This window comes from Quercus suber, unplaced genomic scaffold (assembly GCF_002906115.3).
Source record: "Quercus suber isolate HL8 unplaced genomic scaffold, Cork oak 2.0 scaffold_306, whole genome shotgun sequence".
NCBI classification, from domain to species: Eukaryota; Viridiplantae; Streptophyta; class Magnoliopsida; order Fagales; family Fagaceae; genus Quercus; species Quercus suber.
The window spans coordinates 790,109-800,656 of NW_027069762.1; the positions used below are offsets into that span (position 1 = coordinate 790,109).

The 10,548-nt window shown below is 33.2% G+C and overlaps 1 protein-coding gene across 6 annotated transcripts; it reads left to right on the forward strand.

Moving 5' to 3' along the window:
• Positions 1-1,211: 1,211 nt before the first annotated feature.
• On the forward strand, positions 1,212-9,553 carry LOC111994721 (UPF0481 protein At3g47200). 6 transcript variants are annotated; one of them, XM_065782583.1, is made up of 4 exons: positions 1,212-1,697; positions 1,893-2,363; positions 2,512-2,572; positions 8,075-9,553. In XM_065782583.1, the coding sequence occupies exon 4, from the start codon at positions 8,102-8,104 to the stop codon at positions 9,446-9,448; it is 1,347 nt and encodes a 448-aa protein (XP_065638655.1). In that variant the 5' UTR covers positions 1,212-1,697; positions 1,893-2,363; positions 2,512-2,572; positions 8,075-8,101; the 3' UTR covers positions 9,449-9,553. The 6 variants fall into 6 exon arrangements, with proteins under 6 accessions (XP_065638655.1, XP_065638656.1, XP_065638654.1 ...); XM_065782584.1 differs by having other exon boundaries at positions 2,041-2,363; XM_065782582.1 differs by lacking the exons at positions 1,212-1,697; positions 1,893-2,363; positions 2,512-2,572 and adding exons at positions 4,045-4,291; positions 4,423-4,631; positions 4,979-5,301.
• The last annotated feature ends 995 nt before the right edge of the window (positions 9,554-10,548 follow it).

Below are 10,548 nucleotides of genomic sequence, written 5' to 3' on the forward strand. Positions count from 1 at the left end.
ACCAACATGGGAAATGGATTAAGGGTTACATGAGAAGAATTTGTGTGGCGTCCAGTTTCATTGCTGAGTGTTGGGCCTTGAGAGATGGATTACTACTTGCTTCTCAACTTGGCATCCAACAGCTTGTTGTTGAGCTTGATGCTATTATCATTGTTAATCTAGTTTTTACCAACTCAACCTCTAATAGAGCCTATTCTCCTATTCTCAATGACTGCAGGTACCTTTTGGGGCTATTTCATCGCTTCAAGGTCGTACGTACCTTTAGAGAGGCAAACAGATGTGCGGATTTTTTGGCTCGTGCTGGCTGCTCACTTGCTGAAGATTTTGTTGTTTTAAATCAGCCATCTAATGATGTTTTGTGTAATATGTTGAGCACTGATGCTGCTGGTTTGTATTGTATTAGGCGGACAGCCTCTATTTCGCCTTTTTTGGCTTCCTAGTTTCAATATAATTTCTTATTAACCAAAAAAAAAAAGGGGTCCAGTTAATGAATGTTTTTAGAGTATACATTAATTATTCATTTTAAGAAAATTTTTATGAACAATTGAAAAAACTGTCAAAATAGTTAATTAATTTTTCATTTTTTTTATATAAAATTTCATAAAATAGTTTACTAATATGTGCCCTAAAGTTAATAAATCCCAAATAACTAAGTGGATTATAAAAAAAATTGTCATGTGTGATTCTTTTTAAATAATTAGTATTAGTGGAGGAAGGTAAGGTGGGGTTGAATAGCTAATTAGTGATTACTTCAATAATAGTAACTTGGTGTACCAATCACAATAGAACCTATTATGTAGCAGGCACGTGCAACTGAATGTGTGTTTCATGTGGGCACATATCTTTTATGAATGTGACTATTTCTTTGAACAGGATAGACTCTAGTACTGTTTCTATCCATCATTCTTTGAGAATAAGATGTAAGTGATTCAGGTCTTGTGATGTTTACCAAAAAAAAAAAAATCGGGTAATGTGTGAGTGGATCCTGTTTCTGTTCTAGTCACTATACAAATACTAAAAACAAGTCAGGAAAACATTAATCATTCATGGGGTGTGGCCCTTAATTATGACTATTTTCACCTGCCAGCTTATGCAGTTGAAAGTGACAACATTAATCATTCTTCTTCTTCTTTCTTATTTTATTTTATGTTTTTTTAATTTTTTTTAACAAAAAATAGTTTTTTCTGGTATGGACTCAGCAACCCTAATGACAATGACTAATACTACAGGTATCACGAATGATAGGGAAACGATGACTTCCTATGGTTGAACCACACTTCTTTGGTGGTCATTAATCACTCGTCTTCAGAGAGGGAAAAAAAGGACTATGGCATTGGTCCTTTTTACTAATGAACAAATTAAAAGTTTGTCAGAAAGATGTCATAGTTATGAAGTTCGTTGTGCTTGCTCTGTTTGTTGATGTTGTATTGTTGCTGTTGTTTTTTGTTTTTTGGTTTTTTGAGACATATGCTTGTTCTGTTTGAGAGACAAAGGGACAGGGGGTATCACTCAATAAATAGGAGCACAAGAAGATTTTAAGAATTGCTGTAATTGTACAAAGCACAAGATTTTTTCTTCGATCTTAAGTGAGTTTTAGCTTTGAGGAGATAGAGATTTAAAGGTTCAAGATCTCTATCAGATTGTGATGTTTCTTGGAGTAAAGTATTGAAGCATCTTCTTCCAAATAAAATTTGCAGGTTCTTTGCTCCATTCTTTCACTTTATCTCTGTTCAAATTAAATTTGCAGGTTTTTTTCTACATCCTTCCATAATTTATTTTTGTTCTAGTAATTTAATTGACTTCATATTTTGTAATTTGCAACAAGTGCTTCGGGATTTTAATTAAAAAGTATACCTTGAAAGGTTGGTTTCTAATGTTATTAATTAAATCAGGTCATGTGTGAGTGGATCCTGATTCTCCTGTTTTCACACAAAGACTAAGAGCAAGTCATTTTTTAAGCGTGGCCCTTCATATCTGACCATTTTGGCCAGCCAGCTTATAAGTTGAAAGTGACAACACATATATCATTCTTGTCTTCAGGAAAAACGACAATGGCAATGGTCCTTGTTACTAGTTAACAAATTAATGGCTAGCAGGTGAAAGTGAGAATGACGCCATAACTATGACGTGTTTTGTGTCTTTGCTCTTTGTGAGAGAGGGATCACACAATAAATAGGAGGGCAAGAAGGTTTTAAGAATTCCTATCAAGTGTAAAAAAGTACAAGATTTTTTCTTCCATGAGTGAGTTTTAGCTATGAGGAGAGAGAGAATGAAAAGAGTCTTAGCCTTGCTTCGTTGGACATGAATTGTGCTGTTTCTTGGAGTTAAGTATACAAGCATTTTCTTCCAAATAAAATTTGCAGGTTCTTTGCTCCATCCTTTTACTTTATTTTTGTTTAAATAAAATTTCTTCAAGATAAAGTTAGCCAAAAATTGGTAATTTAGTAATTCAATTGAGTTTATATTTTATGCTTTGTACTTCAAGATTTTAATTAAAAATATATCCTGCAGGTAAAGGTTTGGGTCTGATGCACAAGAGCATAGGACCTAAGTTGGTTCTGTAACTTGCAAGGTTGGTTTATGGTGTTTTATAATCATCTAATTTAATTTCCTTTAACAAGTATTAGGAAACGCATGATTTTTAATTTTGATTTTTAATTGGAAAGTAGATGTGTGGGTTTCATTAGTTCAATAACGTCGGTTGGGTAGTAATATCTATTATTATGGGGTAATTACCACCTTATTATTTTCACATTAAAAAAATTAAATAAATAAAAAAAATAAAGATCTTAAGTTAAATGGTTTTATAAAAATTCATAAATATTGAGCCAATAGAAATCTAATATAATTTTAATTTTAATTTAAAAAAAAAAACTATTATGAATTAGAATGAATGTACCAAATAATCATTGAAAATATAAAAAGTTAAATAAAAACTATTTAGATATTTTAAAAAAATCATTAATATCTACCGCAAATGTATTGAACTATCCGTAATTGGTCCTTAATTAGCCTTCTCCTTCCATTTCGTCTGTACCTTTAGCAGCTTAGCTCATCTAGATAAGGGTAAGGTGGTTGTCTAATCAACCTTATATGGCCTTTTGAATCTTTGACCCTTCAAAAAAGTTTTGAGCATGCCCTTGTGAAGGTCTTTTATTACGTAGACACTATTGAGCTTTTATGTCTTTCATCAAGCTAATCCATGTACAAATTCCTGAAGTTACTGTACGTGTTTATTCATTTTTCTCATCATGTTTTCCTAGGGGCAAACTTCTACCAAGGACTATTAGTTTTAACAAACCTCGTGAACAAAGATGTCAACTACCGTGAGCCTGTGACCAAAGAGAGACTTGTAACCAGGATATGTGTAACTTAGTTGAATAATACTCTATTATCTTTTATTAGAAAAATCACACTTTAAAACAGTTAATTACTTTTTCATTTTTTCATATAAAATTTTATAAATTAGTTTACTAATGTATCTTAAAAGTAATAAATCCCAAATAAATAAGTGGATTATAAAAAAAAATTGTCATGTGTGCCTCTTTTTAAATAATTAGTATTAGTGGAGGAAGGAAAGGTGGAGTTGAATACCTTTTTAATAATTACCTCAATAATAGTAACTTGGTGCACCTATGGTACGCATTCAATCACAATAGAACCTATTATGTAGCAGGCACGTGCAACTGAATGTGTGTTTTATGTGGACACACATCTCTTATGAATGTGACTATTTCTTTGAACAGGATAGACTCTAGTACTGCTTCTATCTACCATTCTTTGAGAATAATATGTAAGTGATTCAGGTCTTGTGATGTTTACCAAAAAAAAAAAAAATCAGGTCATGTTTGAGTGGATCCTGTTTCTGTTCTAGTCACTATACAAATACTAAAAACGAGTCAGGAAAACATTAATCATTCCTGGGGTGTGGCCCTTAATTTTGACTATTTTCACCTGCCAGCTTATGCAGTTGAAAGTGACACCATTAATCATTCTTCTTCTTCTTCTTTCTTATTTTATTTTATGTTTTTTAATTTTTTTTAACTAAAAATAGTTTTTTCTGGTGTGGATCCAGCAACCCTAACTCAATTAATAATGAAAAGTGTCACTACTCAAACCTCATAAATTTTACAATCACGAATGATAGGGAAACGATGACTTCCTATGGTTGAACCACACCTCTTGGGTGGTCATTAATCACTCTTGTCTTCAGAGAGGGAAAAAAATAAAAGAAAAAAAGGACTATGGCATTGGTCCTCGTTACTAATGAACAAATTGATGGTTGTGACTTGTAAGTTTGTCAGAAAGATGTCACAGTTATGAAGTTCGTTGTGCTTGCTCTGTTTGTTGATGTTGTATTGTTGCTGTTGTTTTTTGTTTTTTGGTTTTTTGAGACATGTGCTTGTTCTGTTTGAGAGACAGAAGGACAGAGGGGGTATCACTCAATAAATAGGAGCACAAGAAGATTTTAAGAATTGCTGTAAGTGTACAAAAGCACAAGATTTTTTCCTCGATCATGAGTGAGTTTTAGATTTGAGGAGAGAGAGACTTAAAGGTTCAAGATCCCTATCAGATTGTGATGTTTCTTGGAGTTAAGTATTGAAGCATCTTCTTCCAAATAAAATTTGCAGGTTCTTTGCTCCATCCTTTCACTTTATCTTTGTTCAAATTAAATTTGCAGGTTTTTTTTCTGCATCCTTCCATAATTTATTTTTGCTCTAGTAATTTAATTGACTTCATATTTTGTAATTTGCAACAAGTGCTTCGGGATTTTAATTAAAAAGTATACCTTGAAAGGTTGGTTTCTAATGTTATTAATTAAATCAGGCCATATGTGAGTGGATCCTGATTCTCTTGTTTTCACACAAAGACTAAGAGCAAGTCATTTTTTAAGTGTGGCCCTAATTCATATCTGACCATTTTGGCCAGCCAGCTTACAAGTTGAAAGTAACAACTTATATATCATTCTTGTCTTCAGGAAAAACGACAATGGCAATGGTGCTTTTTACTAGTTAACAAATTAATGGCTAGTAGGTGAGAGTGAGAATGACGCCATGACTATGACGTGTTTTGTGCCTTTGCTGTTTGTGAGAGAGGGATCACACAATAAATAGGAGGGCAAGAAGGTTTTAAGAATTGCTATCAAGTGTAAAAAAGTACAAGATTTTTTCTTCCATGAGTGAGTTTTAGCTACGAGGAGAGAGAGAATCAAAAGAGTCTTAGCCTTGCTTCGTTGGACATGAATTGTGCTGTTTCTTGGAGTTGAGTGTTCAAGCATTTTCTTCCAAATAAAATTTGCAGGTTCTTTGCTCCATCCTTTTACTTTATTTTTGTTCAAATAAAATTTGCAGGTTGTTTACTTCATCCTTTCACTTTACTGTTCTTCAAGATAAAGTTAGCCAAAAATTGGTAATTTAGTAATTCAATTGAGTTTATATTTTGTGCTTTGTACTTCAAGATTTTAATTAAAAATATATCTTGCGGGTAAAGGTTTGGGTCTGTTGCACAAGAGCACAGGACCTAAGCTGGTTCTGTAACTCGCAAAGTTGGTTTATAGTGTTTTATAATCATCTAATTTAATTTCCTTTAACAAGTATTAGGAAAAGTATGGTTTTTAATTTTGATTTTTAATTGGAAAGTAGATGTGTGGGTTTCATTAGTTCAATAACGTCGGTTGGCTAGTAATATCTATTATTATGGAGTAATTACCACCTCATTATTTTCCCATTAAAAAAAAAAAAAAAACCAAATAAAGATCTAAAGTTAAATGGTTTTATAAAAATTAGTATTCTCATTCCAACCACAAATTCTACCCGGTAACAATTACAAGAATGCAACAATTTCCAGCCTAAAATTAGTCCTTTTACGAGTGAATGAGTAGGAGTTTTTTTTTTCATTCTCTCTATTTGTCTTTACCTCACAACCAACCATTTGTTAGTGGGTCGTAGTGATTGGCTGGAGGTGTGGATGGAGATTAGTGGTGAAGATTTGGGGTTCTTTTGGCTGTGGGTTATTGTGATGCTTGGATTTGTTTTTGAGTTCTTCCAGGTTTTCTTCTCTTTTTTTTTTTTTTTTTTTTTTTTTTTTTTTTTTTTTTTTTTTTTTTTTTTTTTTTTGCGGCTTTTGATACTCATTTTTGCATCTCTGTAGCCTATGTATTTCAATTGTGAGACAAGATATACCTTTGAATCACTGACCCAAACATATCAATGAATGTTTACAAGCCTTGAATCCTTCCAATAGAGTATAAGGAAATTATTATATCTTCTTTTTTGCTCCTGGCCCTGGTATCCTTCCATTCTCAAATCGCCTTCAATTTTCTGGATATTTTTTGGATGTTGGATTCTATAATTCATAATGGTGAGAGTTTTCTTGAGAGGCTGTTTGATCCATTTTCTTTTTTTTTGTGTGTGTCTTAAAAGGCGTGTTTTTTTTAATGGTAACTAATAGTGGGTTATGTTTGTCTAATAGAGACCACCTAAAGTGAGTAAAGTGACAATTTTTAAACTACATATGTCAAAGTAATTTCTGACCTAACCAGAGGGTGAATAAATTGCAATTATCCCCTCTATTATTGTCCGTTTGTTGCACTGCAAAACTAGGTTTGAAAAGGATGGTTTACGAAAAGAAGGCTACATTTCATTGTTCATCCCATAAATTTAATACACTTATGATACCCCAAAGTAAAGAAAAGTGGAGAAAAAGAGTAGATAAAGAATCACATAGAAACTCCAAATATTACCTAAGTTGATGAAAATATATTAAGACAATGTTTTGTGGCGTAAAATATTTTCTTAAAGACGTTTTCATTGTTCTCGGGCATTCATTTGGTGCTTCATAAATCTTGGTCAAATCATAAATATTTTAGTTTAGCAGTAAATTCCTTTTGATAGAGCATTCCCATTAGCCAAAAAAATTTATTAAAAAAAAAAAAAAAATCCCTACATTTCATTCTTTATTTTACACAGCATAATAATAAAGTAATATATTTCCTTACCCCTACTAGCATGGGCAATTGCCAAAACAACCCCAACCACCCAACACCACAACCAGCACAGTTACTAGGCCCATCATCTCACAAAACCCATTACTAATCTCAACCCAAATTAACACAAAATCCAAATCAATACCCACCCAACCCATTTCTACCAAGATCGAGATTCTCCACAATTGAGTTTGTCCAACCACGACAGGCTCCACTTCAAGCTTTGCCGAGATCGAGATTCTCCATCAAACTTGAGATTCTAACCTCATAAAAATTTATCGTTAATGGTTTTCATCTCATCACAAAGAGTTAGAGGTGATCAAAACAGCTCATAGTGTATAGAGGGACCGCTTTCAAAAGCAGAAGCACATGTACCAATTTTAGGTAATAGCACAATATCTTTTACAAATATGTTGTACAACTACAAAGTGCCTTTAGATACATTCGAACACTATGTTGATAATGAAAATGAGCTTTTGAAAATAACAAAGAAAACTAGAAAGATATATAAACAAAACACACAAAAAAGAATACTAAAGATTTACATAATTTAACTTTAGGCCTATATCCGTGGGCGACAAGAAGAAGAAAGTTCACTAAAAGATTTAAAGAATACAAATTAGTGTGTAGACAAAAGCCACAAAAGCTAAACACCAGTGTGTGTATATGTGTATATATATATATATATATATAGACACACACATACACACTTAATATATAACTGCTTAATTAATCATTTATCTTTCCATCTTTGCCATTGTGTTTAGATGATGATGTGCTAATTGCAAAAGAAGATATTTATATGGGATTGGGGTTGGGTTGGAACTTGGAGTAGGTATCATTATAATACTATATTATCTGCATGTATCAAGTATGTTCTTTATTGGGACAATTTATGAATTCTACAATTGTGTTTGATCTACACATTGTATCTTTATTGGGACAATTTATGAATTCTACAATTGTGTTTGATCTACACATTGTGAAGGTGAGGATGCATTTGTCATATCAAAATGGAAGTTATTGCAAATGGTGTCCTGGGATAAGTTTTAGGTTTAGTGTTAATAATTGTTGTTTGTCTGTCACTAGGAAAAAGGAACCTGTCACTCAAAAAAGATGGCCACGTCAACCTCTTCTAGTGATTCTTTTCATGAAAAAGAACTTGAATGCAAAGAAATTATCATCCAGCAACCCCACTGGCGCCCCGAGTGTTGCATCTACAAGGTCCCCAAGAGACTTCGAGAGGTAAAGATGGAAGCCTACACTCCAAGGCTAATTTCAATAGGCCCTGTTCATCGCGACATAGATGCATTGAAGGAAATGGAGAGCCTTAAACAAAAATATTTCCAGGAATTCTTTCAGCGGACCTGGAAATGCCAGATGGAATTTAAAAACATCGTTCAAAAAAACGAAGACAATATCCGGCATTGTTATGCACAAGACATCTCTCTACCCAAAAAGGAAGTTTTTGTGGAAATGATTTTACTGGATTCTATCTTTATCATTGAGCTCTTCTTAAGGACTGCTACAAGGAAAGAATGTCCAAAGGATGATTATATATTAAGTAAACCATGGCTAGACGAAGGAATAAAGCAAGACTTGATATTACTTGAGAATCAGCTTCCATTTTTCATTCTTGACGAGTTACATCATCACATTGGAAGGTCTACAAGCATTCATGAATCATTTCTTAAACTTGCCTGTACTTACTTCTTTCCCGGAGAAAAGAAAATACCCATTGAGAAGGAAGTAAAACATTTCACTGATATGCAGAGAGATTTCTACTATCCACCCAACTTGAAAACTGGAAGCATTATTGAACATCTACATAGTGCAACGAAGTTGGACACGGCAGGATTGAAATTCCAGGTGTGTAAGGAAGATCAAGCAAAAAGATATTTACTTGACATTGAAGTCAAGAAGCCGAATCCCTTAGAAAATTTTCCAAGATTCAAATGCTCGTGGCTCTTGCATTGCTTACCATGCTTAAAATGCTTTTGGTGCTTGGACCGTCTGCAAACTAGATTGGTAGTTCCACGGTTCGTGATGGATCATGGAACAGAAGACCTTTTCCGAAACCTTATGGCCCTTGAGCAGTGTCATTATCCATTCCAAGCTTACATTTGCAATTATATCGGGCTATTAGATTTTCTAATAAACACTAGAGAAGATGCGGAATTGCTTGTTGAAAAAAAGATTATTGCTCACTCGTTAGGCAGCTATAAAGCAGTTGCCCAAATGGTTAACAAACTTGGCCAAGAAATTGTGGAAAAAAATTCATGTTACCATGATGTCGCTGAAGATCTTAATGAGCACTATGGCAACTGGTGGAATAAAAGTACTGCATCCTTGAGAACAATATATTTCCGTGATGTTTGGAGAGGCACTGCAACTTTTGTTGGAATTGTACTCTTATTTGTAACTGTAGGGAATTTCCTTAGGCCTTTTGTCTTTCACAAATAAGTTTCCTTAGGCCTTTTGTCTTTCAAAAATCAGTTGGAAATCTGGCTTTCCCTGTAGTTGTATTTTTATTTGATCAAAGTTTAGTTTGTGATATCGTTTCCTTCCTGACAAGTTTTTCTCTGGACATCACATTTTTTTATGTTTCAAACTTTGTTCCAGCACCCATCCATAGTCTGCACTTGGGCTAATAAAGTGTTAATCCATAAAAGAGTTATATCCTCCAACAATACCATGGACACACCCTCTGTTCCCTAATAAAGAATTCCATCCCCTATTTCACTTCAGTGCCATACTGTGCAACATTATTGGCAAACTTCCATGCTCCTGCACATTAAAAAGATTGTCACTTCATCAAGGTTTGGGCATAAACAAAGCCCAAGAAATTAATAGACCCAACAGGTCACCTATGGGTATGGAATTTCATGCCCAAAATTTCTCCTCTTATTAGTTATTAGAGGGCTATAGACCCAATCTTTGACTCCATGCAAGCGAACTAAAAGAGCCACTAAATGACCAATCTTGCTAGATGATCCGTACTAAGCTTGGGTAGATAACTCTCACCAAAATCGGGTTAAGTAGGGTCGCCACAATGTGTTTTTAGGCCCAACGGACAGCATTAAGAGGAGCATTTTTTTTATCTTTTATTTAAATATAAATAATATAATATTTATTTAAACTTTTTGATATATATTTTTTTATTTAAATATAGTTTTCTTACTTTTTTGTAATACAAAATTATTAATTAAGTCTTCATATTTCAATTATGCTAATATTTCCATTTCAATTGATGTTATTGCTAATTAACTTTATTTATTTTATAACATAGTCAAATTAAATAGAATTTTATTAAATTTAAATTAAAAAAAACTTATTTTTATAGCCGCAATTGTAAATGTACTGTTAGTAACATTTTTTTTTTTTTTTTGGATATACTAATACTCAATTTTTTTTAATGTACCTCGAGTCTTTGCCTTCTAGCTCATTCGTCCCTTTGGCTCATATAAAGATAAGGGTAAGGAGGTTGTCTAATCAACCTTGTATCACCTTTTGATCCTTCAACAAAGTTTGAGCAAACAAAAGGTAGAATACCAAATTTGGCC